Raw genomic sequence first — 22852 nt, 5'->3', positions numbered from 1 at the left:
TTTTCACTCTACTTTTTAATTGAAAGTATTACCTACATAAAACAACAAAATTAGTAGCAAAAAAGTAAATACATAAAGGAAGAATTAGGGCCCAAGAATTCTGGTTTTCAGTCTGGTCTTTATCTATTAACAGTGAGCCATTTTTTTATCTAATGTTTTATTCCTTTGAACTGTTTGGGTTCCTATAAGCTATCTTTGTAATCACTTTATGGAGCAAGTATTATTTCAAGGAATTTAAGGATCCTAGACACTTAACTTTGAGATAATTACTGATTATTATGCAGTTGTAAAAAATAAGAGAGATCCCTGGTATCCTTCTCCCAGCATTCCCTGAAGGTAACATCTTGTGTAACTACAGTGCAATATTACAAACAAGATATTGACATTGGTACAATCTAGCCACCTTATTCAGATTACATCAGTTTTACCTGCACTCATTTCTGTGTGTATGTAATTTAGTTCTATGCAATTTCATCATGTGTATTAATTGTCTGACAACTACCACAGTCAAGTTACTGAAAGGATTCTCTACTTTTAAAGTGTATGCTTTTGAATCTTAAAGTCATTATAATTTTTTTTTTTTTTTTTTTGGTCCTCTTAGTGTATTGGAACAACACAAACTAACAAAAGAACAGTGGGAAGAAAGAATACAGAACTGGCATGAAGAACATAGAGGAATGTTAAGGTATTTGGGTAGCTATTTTCAATGTTTTCTTTTTTCCTTCAAAGTATTTTCATGTCGTAACATTTATTATTACATTATTTCCAAAAGATTGTTTGACTTATGTAAAGTACTAATTTTTAATTCCAGGTATTTTGCAACTTTAGTTTGATATGCTCCTACTTAAATATATTACATTTAGTTTTATTTCAACAGGGAGGATTCTATGATGGAATACCTGAAGATTGCACAAGATCTAGAAATGTATGGAGTCAACTATTTTGAAATAAAAAATAAAAAAGGAACTGAATTGTGGCTAGGTGTTGATGCTTTGGGTCTGAATATTTATGAGCATGACGACAAGTAAGTAAATTAGTTGCATAGTGAACTAGTCATTGTTCAGTGGTCTAAATGACGTTAATCTTATGTCCTGTTTTTCAAAGTAGTTTCTTGTCTTGATTACCCTTACTATTTTCAAACTAAAAGATGAATTAATGACACATAGACTTGTAGATATTTTACCTCCATTTTCTTATCACCTTCCAGTTTCAGAGTTCTACTTTTCAGTGTATTTATCAAATGAGATGATTGACTTTTATTTGAATTGTGCTGCTTTTAGCTCTTGTGAGTTATGTCTAGTAACTTAATTAAAATTTGCTCCCTCGATAGGTGAGAAATAATTCTTTAAAATGCTATTATGCTTGACAAATAGATTGAAATTGAACATACATAAGAAATCAGGAGCAATGAGAGAATGGATTTAATAAATATGTCTATCATATCTTAGAGGATTTTTTTGAACATTTATATATAGGAATTGTTTTAAATATGTTTGGACATTAATACAATAGAATATCCCTGTATTACACATATTGAACACTATAATTATATCTTGAAATTGACCAAATAGTTTTTTATTATATATAATTCATCAATATTTTATTATATGTATAATATATGTATATTTACATATACATGTATATGTACTATACAAATACATGGGTAAATACTATATAGAGACGGTATATTATACACATACACATGCAATATAAAATACATCAGACTCTTACTTTTCAGGATTAATAACTACAATTGTCTTAGACTTTAATTTATTTACCATACCACATAAGCATGCAAGTCTTTGCCAGTAATTAATGCCTTTTCCTAAGGCATTATTCTTTATTCTAGGTTGGCTCCAGAATTTTAATTTTTATTACTACAGATATCTAATAAAATACTAATTTCAAAGCATATGTGATTCCAAACAAGAGCATTTTACTATTTTTACCCTAATATCTTCTCATGTTTTTATTACAAAGCAAGTTAGAAGGTTATATCATTCAGAAGAGAAATTTTTGAAAAGCAAAAATGACTTCAAGACTAATTTTTGTAAACTGAATCTTTTTCTTTTGTTTTAGAGAATGGGATCTTGCTATGTTGCCCAGGCTGGTCTTGAACTCCTGGCCTCTAGCACTTCTCGCGCCTCCGCTTTCTCCAGTGCTGAGATTACAGGCGTGAGCCACTGTGCCTGGCTTCTTAATTTTTTTGGTGGTGGTGGTTCTGGCACATATTGGAGCAATTTTTTTAAATGTTAAAAAAGTTATTGTATTAGCTTCCAGGCTTACCTCAGAAGAGTGTTATGAGAATTATATGAGGCAATTGCTTTAGAATTTTTCAAAGTAGCATATAAACGTAGCATAGTGTTCTCTAAAATACTATGTTGCATTCCTGCAGTCTCCGTTTTAAGCATGTTACTTTGACTTATATCGGGGCCATTAGAGGGTCCTCTAATATGCTTATTGAGTAAAGAATGTTTTATGTAGAAAAGACTCTGCTGTGCTGCAGTACCTACTCTGCTTGAGAACTAAAAGGAATATAAATAGGTAAAAATTCATGCTGTGTTGTCAGAAGCCTGGCTAAAAGATGTCTTCTGGCCAGTATAGGTGTCAAAATCATTTCTCAGTCTTAGTTATTAGGACAATAGGACAATAGTGATGCATTTGATAGGTAGTCTGAAACAGTAAAATACATGAAAAGGCAGAAACAAAATCACTTATTCCAATATGATTCCCTATATCTTTGTGTGTAGGGTGGTAAAACGGAGGCAACTGCTGTGTATAGTCTCAAGAGTTTGAATTCCATCTCTATCATTTATCCAAATATTTATGTATGTGAGTGTTTAAAATTTTTAAGTTGAGATATAATTCATATACCATAAGATTCTTTCAAAATATACTGAAAATTAAGTATTTTTAGTATATTCATGAATATCCAGACATTTTCAAATTAAACACAGGAAGGAAGTACTGTTTTTTTATTGGCAGTAACTTGCCCGTAATTCACATGAGAAGTTATAAAGGCCTTTTTTTTTCTTCCCACCTCTTACACATATTTAAACTGTAGTGGTAGCCTGAATCCAAACAATAAAAACTGAACAGCTAGTTCAAACCCCAGGAGGCTCAGTTCTACACTTGGGTCACCAGGTAGTTTTTTTAGATAATTTTAGGAAAATACACTGCTTTTAAGGTTCATGACACATTTATGAAATCTTTGGACAGTTGTTTGTTTTATATGATTTATCAGTTTTCCCCTTAAAAGATAAGGTCAACTGTAGTTATGAATAAGTTAATACATTTTGAAAATCTGGAACTCTTAAGATTGGTCATTCAGTCAGTTTAGGTCCTAAACAGGAATTTTATTCATTGTTTCCTGCCTTTAATTAAGGAGATGCTTTCATTTTTTAAGGTTAACACCTAAAATTGGTTTTCCCTGGAGTGAAATCAGAAATATTTCATTTAATGACAAAAAATTTGTTATAAAGCCAATCGACAAAAAGGCACCTGTAAGTAATTTCTTTAATATTTTGTGTATTAACTGTTTAATATCTGCTAGTTTCCCATGATATCACTTGAAGAATAACAGTGTTCATTTATTAAATTGCTTCTGAGGACCATTCTCTTTCCATAGGTCAGCTTTCCCAGTGATGAAATAGTATGTTAATAAAAATCCAAAGATTTAATTTTTTAAAGTAAGATGTAAATATTAGAATTTTATTTTATTTGAGATTCAGTTATAAATAGATAATATTTATTAGGAGGCTAATGAAAACAATCACCATTCCTAAGAAGCAATTTTAAAGTGTTTCTTCATTGGTGGCTATGATGTAGTAGAGGTAGCCCTATTCTAAATTAACTTCGTTTATACAGTTTTGCTTTATGAACTTTGTATTTTTGTAACTTGAAGCCTTGAACTTAAGAAATCTTTTTATTTAAATAGATTTTTAAAGTTCCTCTAATGTCAAGTATACTCTAGTATCCTAACCCTGTTAGTTACTGAAAAGGTAAAAGTAAGAAGAACAGGCTGGGTGCAATGGTTCAGGACCATAATCCCAGCACTTTGGGAGGCTCGAGAGGAGCAGATCACCTGAGATGAGGAGTTCAAGACCAGCCTGGCCAATGTGGTGAAACTTCATCTCTACTGAAAATACAAATATTAGTCAGATGTGGTGGTGCATGCCTGTAATCCCAGCTACTAGGGAGGCTGAGACATGAGAATTTCTTGAACCCGGGAGGCAGAGGTTGGAGTGCACTGAGATGGCACCACTGCACTCCAGCCTGGATGACAGCAAGACTCCGTCTCAAAAAAAAAAAGAACAATTCTAGGTTAAAAAAAACTCTACAGCCATGAACGAAGAACCAATTTTGACATTAATGGCAAATGGTGTATAAGGAACAGGTGCTCATAGTTACTTTCGAGAACAAAAGGGAATAAATGACATTTAATGTATTGCAAGGATAAGAATATTAGCCTCTTTAGAAAACTGGTAGGATATGAAAAGGTGAGGAACCAGTTATGTGAAAGTATGTCATGCTCACTGGGAGTTATGAAATTGTATGATTTCTTATTTCTAAACTATATGTAATATGACATTAAAATTCATACCTCATGTTAAAATTTAGTACAGATTGTTATGAGAGACAGTATCCTTGAGGAAGATTTTAAATTCAGAATACTTTATGTTTAGGATTTTGTTTTTTATGCACCTCGTCTGAGAATCAATAAGCGGATTTTGGCCTTATGTATGGGAAACCATGAACTATACATGCGAAGAAGGAAGCCTGATACTATTGAAGTACAACAGATGAAGGCTCAGGCTAGGGAGGAGAAACATCAGAAGCAGTTGGAAAGGTATGGGGTTTATGACCTTTCACTTTTAATTGATAGGAGTAGGCTATCTAAAATTTAAGACTGCTCAGTTTTTTAAATGTACCTTAAATTTGTATTTATTAATATTTTCATTATATTAAAATTCAAAGACAGTATTATCACTCTATCCTTTAAAACGAGTATGTATAATTTTCAAGTTAGAAATCTTTGACACATATCTCGAAGAAAATAGCTTTTTGTGACTCATTTCTTGCTTTTCACTGATAGACATTGTTTTAGATATAGTAGTTTGAAACTTTCAAAATTGTTTTGCTTGTGACTTATATTTCTTAATTTTTTCAGGGTAAGAATGTGCTGAATATTTAACTTTGAAACAATGTCAGTGACATTGTAGAACACAACTGAAACGTCACTGTGCCAAGTAGGGTAACATCAGTACTCCCTGCCGAAGACCCTAATCTTTTTAACTCTGTTTCTCTTAGACTTAAAAAAGAAACTGTTAAATATATTAAATTGATAATTTTTAAAATTGAATGGTAGTGAATAAAATTTATATCAACCCTGGAATCAGATTACTGGGTCCAGTGACATTAATTCCCAAATCTGGTTTTAGATTAATTTCAACTTTGTGCTTTACTTGAAAAAATTTAGAGACCAAACTAAAGTTAACCTTTATTGAATAAATCTTTATGGAACAACGTGATAGTCTAAGAAATAGAGTAAGTCCTTAAAAAAAATTTGAAGAGCCCTAAACATATGTATTTTAAATATTGGATATAAGGTACTTTGTATCTAGAAGGAAGCCATCTGCTAGATACCATTTTGCTACTATAGTTTTAGGTTTTATATTGAATGATTTTTTTTCTTATTCAACAACTGTTCTGTGTAAGAGATTTTATTGATTTTTACCTATTTTGTCATATTAACTCAAATTATCTTCCTTAGAGAAGTTAACCACATAACAAAACATTTTTTATATGGGTTTGAAGCTTGTCAGTAATTACTAATCCCATCATTAAAGATACTGAGTTGGTGAGCTGAGTGAGGATGGTGGCATGTGCCTATAGTCTCAGCTACTTGGGAGGCTGAGGCAGGAGGATTACTTGAGTACAGGAGTTTGAAGACAATCGGGGCAACAGGCAACATGCAGTGTAGTAAAACCCTTTCTCTTAAAAATAAAAATAAAAAAAGAGTAATGAGTTGGATTGTTACTTTGATGGGCTCTGTCCTTTTTTATTGTGCTCATGTGCTGTAGCATTACATTGTGGTTCTAATCTTAAATGCTTTTTAAAAATACTCTTTATTGGGCTTTACTTTCTATACAGTACATTCTTATCCACATAGCCTTGCATTTCCCTCTGTCAAAGGGAAGACTTCTTTTAGTTTCCACTTAATTTTTTTAAATCGTCTTAAAGATTTCACTGTCTCTTAAAGGTCTTCTAGCATGAGATAAATGAGGAATTATTTTATATACAGTTCCTGTGTCTCATACTCATCACTCTATAGTATGCCTAACTGTTCTGCTCATTCATAATGTTGATATATTATTTACATTCTCAACTTACTATATTTATCTATATATCCTTTATTTCATGGCTTATAGAGAAATACTGTATTGCTTCTAGTACAGGTAGTATGTTTACTTAGTATCATTTGGTAATGGTGCTATATTTTAGTTACTCTAAGGCTTAGATGGAAGTGGAAGACTTAAGTTTCTTTTTTGGCACAATAATCCGTAGTTCTCCTGGATAAATGTTAGAGCTCTTCATTAGTAAGCATTTATTGACTGCTTTATACTTAGTTGGAATTCAGTAACTTTTATGCAGTTTGAATGCCTAGGAGATATATTATTCTAGTCACCTAGGAATTGGCAGTCTTTCAGAAATGGCATGCTGAGTCATTTATTCCCTGCTTTACAGGTCAGAGAGAGAGAAATGGCAGCTGTATGTGTGGAAACAATTTTGATTAAGCCCATTGGCAAAGTAGCCAGCAGATATACCTGGGAGAATGCCCAGAGGTATGCTGCCTGTGCTGCTAGACTCTCTTGGGCAAGAACAGTAGTTGGGAAAGAGTAGCAAAGAGACCTCTTTCCCTACAATACTTTGGTATATTTGGCTATATTTACTCCCTATAATTTTTATAACCTTGGGGTTTTTTGGCAATGAAAATGACCTTATACACTATGAGTGGTTATTCCATGTAGTTTTTGAAGCTCTTAAATTATTGGCATCCAAATTGAATTATGACTGATAATTTTTGCACGTTTTTGTATGGCTAAAATTGTTTCCACATGTGAAAACTGAAAGCCCCAAGTTTACAGTTTAGAGTTACATACCTGTGTACCAATTGTAGGTTAGCTGTGGGAGATTCTGCACCAAGGCTGGCTAGTGTCATACAAAGAACACAGGCTTTGGAACTAGATAAATCTGGGCTTGACTCCTCTTCTAACACTCAATCGAACAGATAATTTTGAGCCTGTGTTTCCTTGATCTTACTATGAAAATAATATTCTTACCTTCAAGCGTTTTTGTAAGAAATCATGACAGTGGTATACAGGCATTTAGCAAAGTACCCGGTACTTAATAAAAAATAGCCATTATAATAATTCCTAATATTATTATAAACTAAGTTGGATATGTTTTTAATATTCATGGAAGAAAAGTGTAATTAGACCCATTTGATCTTTAAAAAGTAAGATATTCTAAAGTAATTTTTTGCATATTAATACAAGGAATAATAGTTTATTAATGTGATTTATGTCCTTGAAATAGAACAACTGCATTGAAATGAGTGTTTTCAAACCCAAACTCCAAATAAAAATATCTGCATCTATTGTTACAGCAATCACAAAAGACTTCATGAGGAAAGTGGGACTGAAGCTTGAAGGTTAGAGAGAGCAAGAGATACGTTCAGAAGAAGCAGCCAACATAGATGAATATGTAGAGATAAAAATGTGTGTGGTGTGCCTATGGGCCAGTGAGGTCCTCTAAAATGAACAGCATTTAGGGGAGCAGCAAGATCTGGTTTCATAAAGGAGACAAGACAGGCCTACAAAAACTAGATATCACTGAGTAATGTAAAGGGCTGAAGGCATTTGTATTATTTGAATGAAGTGTTGGCTGGAGATGGCTATTGTCAGGGTAGGATTCTTATAAAATGTGAGATACGAGCCTCACAGAGTACAGTAAACTACAACATGTTTTAAATATTATAATCAGGTTAAATATCTGCTGTATACTTATTCCATTTTTCAGTAGGAAGACCATTCCCCACCCGCTCCCAACTTGCATATGGCCAGATTATCTTGATTCTTTTTTTCTGCTTCCATATCTCCTTCACTTCCATCCCTGAAGAACAAATGAAACATCAATAGGGAAAAGCTAAATAAAACCAGCACATCCATCTGCAGAAAGGGCCATATATGCCAGAGCTGGGTCTGAAAGGCTCTTAGTTGGTGGAATATGATGGTAGACTTCTGGTTGAGATCTGGTTTGCAGTGTAAGTCCTCGAGAATTGCCTTGGGACCTTGGGAAAGGAGGGAGGGAGGTAGTTGGCTTGGGAACTGTGGCAGAACTGGATGTGATTGCATAGAGGCTGGGGAGTGATTGGGTAGTCTAATCAACATCCTAGGGTGGCAGACAACCTGGCATGGAAAAGAATAGCTTTTGGCCTTACTAGCAATTAGTTGAAAAGTACTGTGCTTTTGCTTCTTTTTCTTTCACACAAAGCGTGATGTTTCAGCTATCTAAAGAACACAGAAAGGTCAGCAGCCACTGTGGGGGCCACCAGGCCTTTCTTTTGCCCGGAGAGATTGGGAAACTCAAACTTTCCCTTAAACTCACGTCTTCTGGAAGTGTGGAAGCTTGTATCTCCTTAAATCTCTCTGCCTGTATATGCTTTATAAATTGAAATAGGATAAAGAGAAAGAGGTGAATGTCCTGCAGAGTGAGCCCAAATACTGGGGTTAGGAATAGTTACTGGCTCTTCCTCCTTGCTGTTGCGAAAGTACCTCGTAGGCATAGGGAACTCCAGAACAGAGATGGAGCTTCCCTTACATGAATGACCACCAGGCCCTAGTTTTTTTGTTTTCTATTTGACAGGGTCTTGCTCAGTTGCCTGCCAAGCTGGGGCACAGTGGCACAATCATAGCTCACTGCAACATTGACCTCCTGGACACAAGTGATCCTCGCACCTTAGCCTCCTGAGTAACCAGGACTATGGGTACACACACCATGCCCGGCTAATTTTTTATTCTTATTTTTAGAAGAGATGAGGTCTCGCTATGTTGCCCTGGTCTTGGACTCCTAACCTCAGGTAGTCTTCCCGCCTTTGCCTCACAATGTGGTGGGATCTCAGGCATGAGCCACCATGCCCAGCCTCTCTAGATTATTAAATGGTGGAAGGATTCATTAAACCAGCAGCGAGGTGTGGTGACCCTTTATGTTTTAGCTTGGTGCATGTACTAGGAGGTCACCATCAGTGTTTGACCTCTTGCTGACTTGTGACACCTCTACCTGTTTGCCCCAAAGGTAAGCTCTCTTTCTGTTTTAGGGGCAAATGGGTATCTAGGAGGTGCGGGAATTTTAAAATGTAGGTTTATAAATAAGGGCGAAATCTTTGATAGCAAAACTTTTCTGATAAGTTTATCAGAGACTGCAAGTTGAGAAACTACAGGGTTTTGTGCTTGAAATTCAGAATTGACAGCAGGTGGCAGTGCTCTTTTTGTGGAACATTAAAGCATACTCAGATAAATTTCAGAGATGAAATCATAACTGATTTTTAAGTTATTAAAGTAGTGATTTGAATATTGATTCAACTTAAGTAAACAATATTGTCTGATAATAAGAGTTTCCCCATGTGACTTTTATTCCTCTTTATATTTTTGCCCCTAACATAGATTCTGACCCATGGTAGGCTCTTGGTAGATGTTTGGTGAATGAATTTGGCAGTATTTAAAAGAAACACTCTCATCAGGCCCATGGCAGGTGCAGCTAAATGATCAAGGCATTTTTTCCAACTGAGCTCTGATGATATTTTTTAAGATCATTAGCCACCTACTGTCATTCTAATGGAATTGTGAAAGGAGGTGAAATTGATTTGTCGTCTTGTATCTAGGCATAAATGGGTACTACCCAAGAAATTAAACTTGGATTAATTCATTTTTAATGATTGAAAATTGTTGCCCTCCCTTTTATTGAAGATACATGCCTTTGTTTGCTCCCTTCAGTCCTTTATTATTTCCCCAGTGGAGGTCTCCGGTTAATCTAAAGAAGATATTTTCTTGGGGCATGGCAACTGTGTGGTTAACTCTTTTGGTGCTGACATTTAATTTGTTGCCAGAGTTCATCCCGTATGCAAATGGTAAATCTGATTTTTCCCCCATTAAAGTGTGCCTTATAAGCATGTTCTATATGCAGGAATATATATTTGACAGTTATACTTTACTAGCAGTTTTGTAAACTCATCCTTTGAGGATGTTCCTAAATGTCTAAGTTTTTAATATTTTTTAAAAATAGTCTCAGTGGTCTTTATTGTGAACCCACAATAAGTAATACATTGGAACCCAGCACATGTATGTACGTACATGAGTGTATGTATGTCATAGTCCTGTACTTTTTAACTACATATGCTATTTTGAACACAAGTGTAATACAATGAAAACCCTGTTAAAATATTTATGTTGTCATTTCTTCTTAGTTGATTCAGTTCTTAGGTTTCACATGAATACTATTTCCAATTATTATTATTTTATTTCAGTAGTTTTTGGAATATAGGTGGTTTTTGTTTACACGAATGGGTTCTATCATTGTGAATTCTGAGATTTTAGTGCACCTGTCACTCCAGCAATGTACACTATACCCAATATGTGGTCTTTTGTCCCTCACCCCATTCCCAGCCATTGCTTCTCAAGTCACCAAAGTCGATTATATTACTCTGTCTTTGCATCCTCATAGCTTAGCTCCCACTTATAAGTGAGAAAATATGGCATTTGTATGTTCTGAGTTACTTCACTTAGAATCATGGCCTCCAGCTTCATCCAAGTTGCTGCAAAAGACATTATTTTGTTACTTTTTATGGCAGAGTAGTATTCCATCACATGAATAATATTTTTGTGTATTAATTTGTAACAGCAATTGCAATTCCTTTTAAGGGCACAATTAGAGAATGAAAAGAAGAAAAGAGAAATAGCAGAAAAGGAAAAGGAAAGAATAGAACGTGAAAAGGAAGAGCTAATGGAACGTCTAAAACAAATTGAAGAGCAGACAATTAAAGCTCAGAAAGGTAAAAGTTTCTTTTTGAAAATGGATTAAAAATTATTATTGCTCTGTTGTCAGATAGTGGTATTTTTTTTAGTACTCTTAAACCTTATTTGTTATATAGGACAATCGTATATTTAATTGGCAAATTAATACTTAGTGGAATCACATCATAAACATGTTTCACTAAGGCACATTCATTTATACAGTGCTGATGTTTCTCTTAAACATGCAGATATTTTTCTTTTTTTAGTTTTTTGTTTTAAACATGCAAATATTTTTCATATGTATTCTTAAATAATTGTAAATGTATATATGGGCTTTATAAACAAAAAACACATATCCAATACATTATGGCATTTAAAGAAAAGTATGCAATGCTTTATGGCTGTATAAGTAAGGCATTTAAGTAATTTAAAGTAATTTAAGCTATTCTGACTATATGAACTTTTTTGGAACTCAATTCCTAAAAATATTTTACTTTATTCTACTAGAAAATACACAACACATAGACGTGTTATAACGTTTTTTGTTTGTTTTTGGTAATGTGTTTGGAAGAACTTACTTCTTAGGCAATATATAACCAAAGTGCTACTGTATAGAGAAAGGATATACTAGATTTATAATATGTGGTTTATATTAAGTAACTTTAGGATATACCACTTTCACTCAGCGAATAGTGGAGAAAGCAAGAAAAAAAAAGTATTGCATGAATAAAATGTTTTTCTCCTCTCTAAGCAGCAGGCTCTCAGGGGTAACATGAAGTCTACACTCTTTATAAAAGCTCTATTTAATAACCTGCTTTCTTACAATTGGTAAAACAAGCTATTCAGTTCTGTTGGAAATAGCCAACACAGGTTGAATATCCCTTGTTGAAAATGCTTGGGAACAGAAATATTCCGATTTTGGGATGTTTGCATTGTCCTGTTGAGCATTTCAAATCTGAAAATCCAAAATCGGAGCTTTTTTTTTTTTTTGAGACACAGTCTTACTTTGTCATCTGTGCTGGAGTACAGTGGCATGATCTCAGCTCAAGCTATTCTCCTGCCTGAGCCTCCCAAGTAGCTGGGATTACAGGCGTACTCCACCAGGCCCAGCTAATTTTTGTATTTTTAGTAGAGAGAGGGTTTCGCCATGTTGGCCAGACTGGTCTTGACCTCCTGACTTCAAGTGATCCACCCGCGTCGGCCTCCTGAAGTGCTGGGATTACAGGCGTGAGCCACCATGCCCGGCCCTGGGCATTTTCTTTGAATGCCATGTTGGTGCTTAAAAAGTTTTGGATTTTGTAGCATTTCAGATTTCATGTTTTTTGGATTAGGGATACTCAGTCTTATTTAAGATATATTTTGATTTCTTACACCAGCCTGCTGTGGTGGAGACGTACTCTTGAGCAATGAGTAGAATAATTGTAAGGGAGAGTAGCTAGAGGGGAAAGCCACAAAGATTGCTATAAATGCGCAAGCTGATTGATCATTTCAATTCCAAGAGGATTAGAAATAATACTTCTAGGAGAATAAATAGCAATAACCTAGGCTGGGTGCGGTGGCTCATGCCTGTAATCCCAGCACTTTAGGAGGTTGAGGCAGGAGGATTGCTAAAATTCAGGAGTTTAAGACTAGTCTGGGCAACATAGTGAGATCTTATCTCTCCAAAAAATAAAAGTGAGCTAGGTGTGGTGGCATATGCCTGTTGTATCAGCTACTCAGGAGGCTGAGAGGTGGGAGGATCACTCCAGCCTGAGCAACAGAGTGAGACCCTGTCTCAAAAAAAATGAAATATCTATATATGTAGCACCAGACCTGCATTCAGTTACTGTCCCAGCAAATATCAAAGTGAATTCCATCTTCAAGAAGATAAACCACAGAAAAGAGTTGGTATAATGATTTCATTCATTTTGGATACACCTTGTGTGTACTAGGCACCTTTCTAGTAGTGAGATTATAGTACTGGACAAAAAGAGTTCCTATTCTCCTGGAGTTTACATTTTACTGGGGGAAGACAAAGCAATATATTAAATAATACAATTATTTTACATAGTTTTAAGTGCTACAAGGAAAGGAAACATGATAATGTTATGAAAGCAGTAGTTGTGGGTAGGAGGGGAGTGTCTAATTTAGATATATATTGTTTACAATTTTAAAAAGCTTTACTTCTGTCATTAACCTAGAATATGACTATAAGCAAGTCATTTTAACATCTTAATTTCCTTAGGATCCTAATTTCTAAAATGGAAATAATCCCTAATTTAGCATTCTGAGATTAAAAAGAAAATTTCTAGGTGGGTTCTTTTGGTGAGACAGGTTCTCACTCTGTTGCACAGGCTGGAGTGCAGTGGGTGTGATCAAGGTTTACTGTAGCCTCAAACTCCTGGGCTCAAGTGATTCTCCTGCATTTGGCCTCCCAAAGTGCTGGGATTATAGGCATGAGCCATTGCACCCAGCCTTATAGTTTTATTTTTTAAAAAACAAAAAATTTGGCCAGGCGTGGTGGCTCATGCCTGTAATCCCAGTACTTTGGGAGGCTGGGGCGGGCAGATCACTTGAAGTCAGGAGTTTAAGACCAGCCTGGCCAACACGGTGGAGTGTAAATCTCCACCAAAATTACAAAATTAGCAGGTGCCTGTAATCCCAGCTACTAGGGAGGCCAAAGCAGGAGAATCACTTGAACCCAGGAGGCAGAGTTGGCAGTGAGCCAAGACTGCACTACTGCGCTTCTGCCTGGATGACAGAGCGAGACTCTGTCTCAAAAAAAAAAAAAAAAAAACTTTGAAGTACAGATACAGTAATATATGTATTTCTCAAGTATGAGGCTCAATTTTTACGAAGTGAATTTACTCCCATAAGTGCCCTGAACATGATAGACAAAATTATCTGCCTTCACACAGTCTCCTTTTCTCTTTTTCTTTTAACTTCAAATGTGATTTCTGTCATTCTGACTTATACCATCATATAGAGATTAGTTTTGTTTATCATTTTCTAATAGCTTTGTTGAGATATAGCTTATAATTTACACACCATGTAATTACCCATTTGAAGTATACAGTTTAAGGGTTTTTAGTATATTCACAAAGTTGTACAGCTATCATCATAATCAATTTTAGAACGTTTTCATTATCCCAAAAAGAAATCCCATACCCATTAGCGGTCACTCCCATTTCTTCTCAGTACCCCTTCTCTCTGCCGTAGACAACCACGAATCTTTCTCTAAAGATTTGTCTGTTCTAGACAATCATATGAATGGAATCATGCAAAATGTGGTCTTTTGTGACTGGCTTCTTTTGTTTAATATAATATTTTAAAGTTTCGTTCATATTGTGGCATTTATCAGCACTCCACTCTTTTTTTTTTTTTTTTTTTTTTTTGAGCCAGAGTCTCACTCTGTTGCCCCAGGTTGGAGTGCAAATGGCGTGATCTTGGCTCACTGCAACCTCCGCCTCCCAGGTTCAGGCAATTCTTCTGTCTCAGCCTCCTGAGTAGCTGGGATTACAGGCGTCCACCACCACACCCAGATAATTTTTATATTTTTAGTAGAGACGGGGTTTCACCATGTTGGTCAGGCTGGTCTCGAACTCATTTTATGGATATGGTATATTTTATTTATTTGTTTGAAATCTGATGTTTTTTATTGTTTCCACTATTTGACTTAGGTGACTAATGCTGTTATGAACATTCGTTGTGTAGGTGTTTGTTGTTCATATGTCCTCATTTCTTTTGGGTGTAACCTAAGGAGTGGAATTGCTGGGTCATGTGGTAACTGTATTTAACTTTTTGAGGAACTGCCACATTGGTTTCTAAAGTGACTGTACCATATTACACTCCCACCAGCAAATTTGATTTCTCCACATTTCACCAATACTTGTTAATGTTTGTCTTTTGGATTATAGTCATCTTAATGGGTGGTATTTTATAGTTTTTATTGCATATCTCTAATACCTGGTGACGTTGAGTGTCTTTCTGTGTGCTTTTTGGACATGCATATTGCATGTATTCTTTTTTTTTTTTTTTCCTGAGACAAGGTCTTGCTCAGTCATGCAGGCTGGAGTGCAGTGGCATGATCGCGGTTCACTGCAGCCTCAGTCTCTGAGCTTCAAGCGATTCTCATACCTCAGCCTTCTGAGTAGCTGGGATTACAGATGTGCACCACCACGCTCGGCTAATTTTTATATTTTTAGTAGAGACAGGGTTATATACTTGTTGGCCAGGCTGGTCTCCAACTCCTGGCCTCAAGTGATCTGCCTGCCTTGGCCTCCCAAATTGCTGGATTACAGGCCTGAGCCACTGTGCCCAGCCATGGATTAGTTTTTATTCCTGTTACTAGTGTTGGAAAGTACATTTGCTCTATGTCCTTACCACTTCTTCCACTAGTTTTTATTGTTAGGGTTTGGTTTTGTTAGCCATTCTGGTGAGTATATAGTGAATATACAGGTTGAGTATCCCTTATCTTAAATACTTGGGGACCACAGTGTTTTAGATTTCAGGCTTTTGGTTTTTGGTTTTTTTCTTTTTTTAAAATTTTGGAATATTTGCATTATACTTACTGGTTGAGCATCCCTTATTCAAAATTCCAAAATCTGAAATGCTGTCAGTAAGCATTCCCCTTGAGTGTCATGCAAATGCTCAAAAAATTTAGGATTTTGGAGTAATTTGGAGTTCAGATTTTTGGATTAGGATACTCTGTCTGTAGTTTATTTTCTTGATTACCAGTAATGATAAATATTTCATGCTTTACAGACCACATGGTCTCTGTCCCAGCTATTCAGCTCTGCTATTGCAGTGTGAAAGCAGCTGTGTACTATAATACCTAAACAAATGAGGGTGGCTATGTTCCAGTAAAACTTAATTTACCAAAAAAAAAAAAAAAAAGCATTGGATTGGGTTTGCTCCATGAGCCATAGTTTGCTAACTCCTGTATTAACTCAGTTAATTGGAGAGGAAACAGCAGAAACCATTTATGGGCTATATGACTATTAAAAAGCTTCCTTTTTTAGGAGGGACTGGAGTAGACCTGATGTTTTCAGAATTCATTTTAAACATTTTTTAAAACTTACACTTTTATACAATTCTTAATATATCACAAAATAGCTATTGCCTTATCTGTCATTTTTCAAATTGACCTTTATTACAAAAAGCTGATAAAATGAATATTGGGGAATGTTTCAAAATTTAACTTTGTAACCCAGACTTATTTCTCTTTTTTGTCTCATAATACAGAAACAATTTTTATTATGAGAGAAAATAAAGCATTGAGGTTTTTGGCTTTTTTTTTTTTAATTTTTTTTTTTTTTAAATTTTTTGAGACAAAGTCTTGCTCTTGTCCCCTAGGCTGCAGTGCGATTGTGCAATCTCGGGTCACTGCAACCTCCGCCTCCCGGGTTCAAGCGATTCTCCTGCCTAATTACAGGTGGCTGCCACCATGTCCGGCTAATTTTGGTATTTTTATTAGAAACGAGGTTTCACCATGTTGGCCAGCCTGATCTCAAACTCCTGACCTCATGTGATCCGCCCGCCTAGGCTTCCCAAAGTGCTGGGATTACAGGCATGAGCCACCGTGCCTGGCCAGTTTTTTGCCGTTTTAAGTAATGTAGTTCACTGATGCAAAATATATTGGGAATGTTGTGCGGCCATCACTACTATCCAGCTACATAATTATTTTCATCTTGTAAAACTAAAACTCTGCACCCATTAAACAATCCCCATTTTCCCCCTCCCCACAACCCCTGGCAACCACCATTCTACTTTTTGTCTTTGTGATTTTGAGTATTCTACCTGTATAAGTGGTATCATACAGTATTTGTCTTTTTGTGACTGGCTTATTTCACTTAACATAATGCCCTCAAGGTTCATCCACGTTGTAGCATATGTCAGAATTTCCTTCCTTTAAGGCTGAATGATATTCTATTTGTATACCACATTTTGCTTATCTGTTGATGGGCACTCAGGTTGCTTTTGTGTTTTAGTTATTGTGAATAATACTGTTATGAACATGGATGTTCAGGTATTGCTTTGAGACCCTACTTTCAGTTCTTTAGTTATTTGTTTGCTTGTTTAGATGGAAGATAAAACCATGAGCTTTGTGGGTGTTGTTTTATATATCAGTCAATCAGATGAAAAGAATTAATTATTAAAGTTTGAGGCTGGGTGCAATAGCTCACACCTGTAATCCCAGCACTTTGGGAGGCCAAGGCAGGTGGATCACCTGAGGTCGGGAGTTCGAGACCAGCCTGGCAAACCTTGTGAAACCCCGTCTCTACTAAAAATACAAAAATTAGCTGGGTGTGGTGACACACGTCTGTAATCCCAGCTACTCCGGAGTTTGAGGCAGGAGAATTGCTTAAACCCGGGAGGCAGAGGTTGCAGCGAGCTGAGATCGTGCCACTGCACTCCAGCCTGGGCAACAGAGTGAGACTCCATCTCAAATAAAAAAAAGAAAAAGAAAGAAAGAAAAGTTTGATAGGCCAGCTTGATTATCTAAATTTTAGAAGGCAGATTCTAAAATGAGTAATCGTAGAATATCGCTATGGTAACATCCAGTGCCGTATACATTTTGTCTTTATAGCCAAATAGCCACATATAATTTTTATATTATTTATTTTTTATTGAGGTAAAATATACACATATAATACAGAATGTACACATCTTTACCCTTTTTTTTTTTTTTGGAGACAGAGTCTCACTCTGTCGCCCAGGCTGGAGTGCAGTGGTGTGATCTCGGCTCACTGCAACCTCCGCCTCCTGGGTTTAAGTGATTCTCCTGCCTCAGCCTCCTGAGTAGCTGAGGTTACAGGCGCCCGCCACCACACCCAGCTAATTTTTTGTATTTTTAGTAGATATGCAGTTTTGCCATGTTGGCCAGGCTGGTCTCGAACTCCTGACCTGAGGTGATCTGCCCACCTCGGCCTCCCAAAAGTGCTGGGAGTACAGGCATGAACCACCGTGCCTGGCCATTTTTACCGTTTTTAAGTATACAGTTCAGTAGTAATAAATACATTTATATTCTTTTTCTCCTCCCTTCAACTCCCCCCACCCACTTCCTGGCCTTTGGTAACCACCAGTTTATTTATCTTTATGAGATTTAGCTCTGACATATGAGTGAAAACATGCAATAGTTGTCTTTCTGTGCTTGGTTTATTTCACTTAACGTGATGGCTTCCAGTTCCATCCATATTGCTGCAAATGACAGGATTTCATTTATTTTTATGGCTGAAGAATATTCCATAGTGTATATATACCACATTTTCTTTATCCGTTCATTTATTGATGGGCATTTAGGTTGACTTCATGTTTTGGCCATTGTGAATAGTGCTGCAATAAACATAGGAGTACAACTATCTCCAATATATTGATTTCCTTTGTTTTGGATATTGCTGGATATTGCTATTGCTGGATATTGCTGGATACTATGTTTTGGATATTGCTGGATACTATGGCAATTCCGTAGTTTTAGTTTTTTGAGGACTCTATATTGTTCTACATAGTGGCCTTACTAATTTGCATTCCCACCAACAGTGTATGAATGTTCCTTTTCTCTACATCCCCGCCAGCATCTGTTACTGCCTTTTTTTTTTTTTTTAAACAGAGTCTTCCTCTATCACCCAGGCAGCCTCCACCTCCCGGGTTCAAGTGATTCTTAGCCTCTGCCACCCAAGTAACTGGGATTACATGTGCCACCATGCCCAGCTAATTTTTGTAAATCCCAAAGTCCTGGGATTTACAGGCGTGAGCCCCCTTGCCCAGCCTTGCCTGTCTTTTTGATACAAGCCATTTTGACTGGGGTGAGATGATATCTCATTGTGGTTTTGATTTATATTTCTGTGATTATAGTGATGAACATTTTTTTCATATAGCTTTTGGCCATTTGTACATCTTTTGAGAAATGTCAGTTCAGATGTTTTGCCCATTTGTAAACGAGATTATTTGGTTTTCTGCTATCGAGTTTGAACTCTTTATATATTCTGGTTATTCGTCCTTTTTTAGATAGACAGTTTGTAGACACTTTCTTCTATTCTTTGTTTATCTCTTCACTTTGTTGGTTGTTTCTTTTGCTGTATAGAGCTTTTTAGCTTGATGTAATACCCATTATCTCTCTTTGCCTGTGCCTTTGCGGTCTTACACAAAAAATCTTTGCCTAGGCCAATGTCCTTCTTTCACTTCTTTGGTTAGATTGATTCCTAGGTGTTTTACTTTTTTTTTTTTGCTATTGTAAATGGAATTGCTTTCTTGGTTTCTTTTTCAGATTGTTTACTGTTGTTATATATAAATAGCTACTGATTTTTTTTTTTTAATTTTAGTTTTTAAGAAGAGATGATGTCTCACTCTGTTGACCAGACTGGTCTCAAACTCCTGGCCTCAAGCGGTCTTCCCACCTTTCCCTTTGAAAGTGCTGGGATTACAGGCGTGAGCCTAACCAAAGCCTAACCAAAGAGTCATTCTTCTCCAACCCTCTCAAAACCTTCCAAGTGTTTTTTTTTTTTTTTTTTTTGAGACAGAGTCTTGCTCCGTCGCCCAGGCTGTAGTGCAGTGGTGCAATCTTGGCTCACTGCAGCCTCCGCCTCCTGGGTTCAAGAGATTCTTCTGCCTCAGCCTCCCCAAGTAGCTGAGATTACAGGCGCCCATCACCATGCCTGGCTAATTTTTGTATTTTTAGTAGAGTCGGGATTTCACCAGGTTGGCCAGTCTGGTCTCAAACTCCTGACCTCAAATGATCCACCCACCTCAGTCACCCAAAGTGCTGGGATTACAGGCATGAGCCACAACACCTGGCCTAAAACCTTCCAAGTCTTAACTGCAATTACTCAACTAGTTCTGATCAAGACCAAGAAAATTAAGAACAGTAAGTAAAAGCTTGTAAGTTACAGTTAGCTTTCAAATTTCATGACATATAGATTTTCTTAGTATAGAGTAAGGGAGAATAATTCTTTGTAGGACCTTGTACTGTCTTAGTAGGTGGCATTCTATTGTCTTCTGTCACAGGGCTTAAATAATTGTCAAAATAATATTTAAAGTTAGTACTGTTAAACTCTCTTAAAAATTTATTTTCCTTTCCTGTTCAACTCATTGGAATAAGAAAAGAGTTGATTTAGTGATCTATACACCTAAGGATTAAAATTCATGTTATTTATCTCCCAATATTACTTATCTTCATGCTTTAGGAATGAATATATACCAATAACTCACATTTTTCAATAATTCATATAATCACATCAAAATTCCTATTTTGGGGTCAGTAAATACTGTTTTCAATCTTAATTTCTTGGATTTACTTATTAGTTTAGATAAGTAAAACCTTAATGGAAGTTTTAAAATGTATTATAGATTTCTGAAACATGGCAATTTGTTTACTGAGGTCAAAACTTTAGATGGAGAGATTATTTTTTAAAAATAAAATAGTTAACGTGCTTGTAGCCTTTTTACATAACTTGAATTGCAGAAGATTTTCATTTCTCTTTAAAAATTATTAGGCTTTTGCCAAGTTGGAAACGAGGTATAGCACCTGTAGTCCTAGCTACTTGGGAGGCTGAGGCGGGAGGATTGCTCGAGCCCATGAGTTCGAGGCTGCAGTGAGCTTCTGCACTTCAGCCTGGGCAACAGAGCGAGACCCTGTCTCAAGAAAACAAAGAGGTATATATGTATTTACATGTGTGCTAACTTTTAGAAATTGAACAGATTTGATTTCTTGCTACTATTTTAGCTTCTTTTGATAATGAGAATGATTGGAATTAATCACTGTTGGGGGGAATACACATATTTCACAGAACTAGAAGAACAGACTCGAAAAGCTCTAGAACTGGATCAAGAACGAAAACGAGCAAAAGAAGAAGCAGAACGGCTTGAAAAGGAGCGTCGAGCTGCTGAAGAGGCGAAGTCTGCCATAGCAAAACAAGCTGCCGACCAGATGAAGAATCAGGAGCAGCTAGTAAGGAACTGTCTTCTTAGAGAAAAAAGTTTAAATAAAAGCATAGAGTGAACCCTCTAAAAAGAAAAAACGAAAAGCAACCATTTTGTGCTTTCTGGAGAGCAAGCCAAAGATAACATGTAACTTAATAACAAAATGTAGACAAAAACCTAGAAAATTTATTTCTGCCTAAACAAAAACCTAAAAATACAAAAGAATAAGGTATTTTTCTATAGATTATTTGTAAATGGAGTCTACTGTCAGCAAAAGGTTCTGATTCACTTTGACATTGGACAGGTTCCGTAATAAGTCAGTTGGCGTCTTTTGCTTTAGATAAATTAATATGTTATAGTTATATAATATATTATAGATATATGTTATAGTTATATAATATAGATATATGTTATAGTTATATAATATAGATATATGTTATAGTTATATAATATATTATAGATATATAATATGTTATAGTTCCTATGAGGCCATAATTGGTTGGGTTTTTTTATTTAGTGGACTTGCAAATAATTAGATGTAAGCATGTCACTTAAAAGATCCTGGATTTAAATATTAGTTCACACATGTACTTTCTATGTATGTGTCTTTGGGTCTTTCTGAGCCTCAGTTCCCTCCCTTTGAAAAGAGGAATGATGGCCGGGCGCAGTGGCTCACGCCTGTAATCCCAGCATTTTGGGAGGCCGAGGCAGGTGGATCACCTGAGGTCAGGAGTTCAAGACCACTCTGACCAACATGGCGAAACCCTGTCTCTACTAAAAATACAAAATTAGCCAGGCACAGTGGTGCTCGCCTGTAATCCCAGCTACTCGGGAGGCTGAGGCAGGAGTATTGCTTGAACCTGGCAGGCGGAGGTTGCGGTGAGCTGAGATTGTGCCACTGGGCTCCAGCCTGGGTGACAGAACGAGACTCTGTCTGAAAAAAAAAAAAGGAGGAATGGTACTACCTGTTAATGATACTACCTGTTAGGATTATTGGGGTATTAAATGAGATGATTTGACAAAGTGCCATTTAAAGTATATAGCATTAGATAAATATTTTATCTTTTGTGGACTTTAACAAATAGTTTATTGATGGAAATTTTTTAAAAAAGCTTTTAAGTTACACATTTTAAGTTCCTGCTACTGAAAGCAGGATTAACTAGTCTGTAGAATAATAGTAATCTTTTAATTTTGTCTCCTTAGCTCATTACCTAAAGGACTTATTGTAAATAAGCTATTTAAGATCTTAAGAAATACTGTATTTTTTTAAATGGAAGGCTAAGAAAAACATAAACAGCCTAAGCATGTGCATTAAAGCTTTGTTGACTTATAAGATTATTCAAAATATGTTATTTTAATTTTGGAATTATATTGTTTACTTTAGGCAGCAGAACTTGCTGAATTCACTGCCAAGATTGCACTTCTAGAGGAAGCCAAGAAGAAAAAGGAAGAGGAAGCTACTGAGTGGCAACACAAAGTAATCATTTATTCATTTACTAGCTTTTATTGAATAGCTTTTATACCCAGGATTATGCTGACTTTGTAGTGATAAGTATAAGATACTGTCATAATTTAGAGTGGGAAAGATACTCGTGTTATGTGTATTGTAAATATCTATCTACAGATATAAACCAAGTACTTTGGGAACACAGAAGAGGTGATTAATTTCTGGGGGACCAGAGAGTTGTCGGGAGACCCATATACATTTAAGCTGGGTCTTGAATAATGAATTAAATTTTGGGGGTACAAAAGATTGGGATGTAAGATTGGGAATAGTTAGAGACTGAAGAAGTAGTCATTCTAGACAGAGGGAACTGAATGAGTATAGGAAATATGAATGTATATAATAGATTTGAGGATAACCAATAAGCAGCCAAGGCTTA

The 22852-nt window shown here is 35.9% G+C and overlaps 1 protein-coding gene across 5 annotated transcripts in view; it reads left to right on the top strand.

Annotated features, from left to right (window-relative positions):
- The window catches only part of RDX (radixin), a 109331-nt gene that overhangs the window by 20739 nt on the left and 65740 nt on the right, over positions 1-22852 (top strand). For all 5 annotated transcript variants that reach the window (XR_008620258.2, XM_034933638.3, XM_034933637.3 and 2 more), the window contains 7 exons: positions 602-685; positions 878-1024; positions 3407-3503; positions 4686-4849; positions 10980-11110; positions 20837-20997; positions 22354-22446. Coding sequence is in view for 4 of the 5 variants with exons in the window: in XM_034933638.3 (XP_034789529.1) it covers positions 602-685; positions 878-1024; positions 3407-3503; positions 4686-4849; positions 10980-11110; positions 20837-20997; positions 22354-22446 (877 nt within the window). In the remaining variant the exon portion in view is untranslated. The remainder of the gene's footprint in view (positions 1-601; positions 686-877; positions 1025-3406; positions 3504-4685; positions 4850-10979; positions 11111-20836; positions 20998-22353; positions 22447-22852) is intronic.

Source organism: Pan paniscus, chromosome 9 (genome assembly GCF_029289425.2).
Source record: "Pan paniscus chromosome 9, NHGRI_mPanPan1-v2.0_pri, whole genome shotgun sequence".
Classification (NCBI taxonomy): domain Eukaryota; kingdom Metazoa; phylum Chordata; class Mammalia; order Primates; family Hominidae; genus Pan; species Pan paniscus.
Note: the sequence above shows the minus strand (reverse complement) of the source record. Positions and strands in the feature narration are given on the sequence as shown.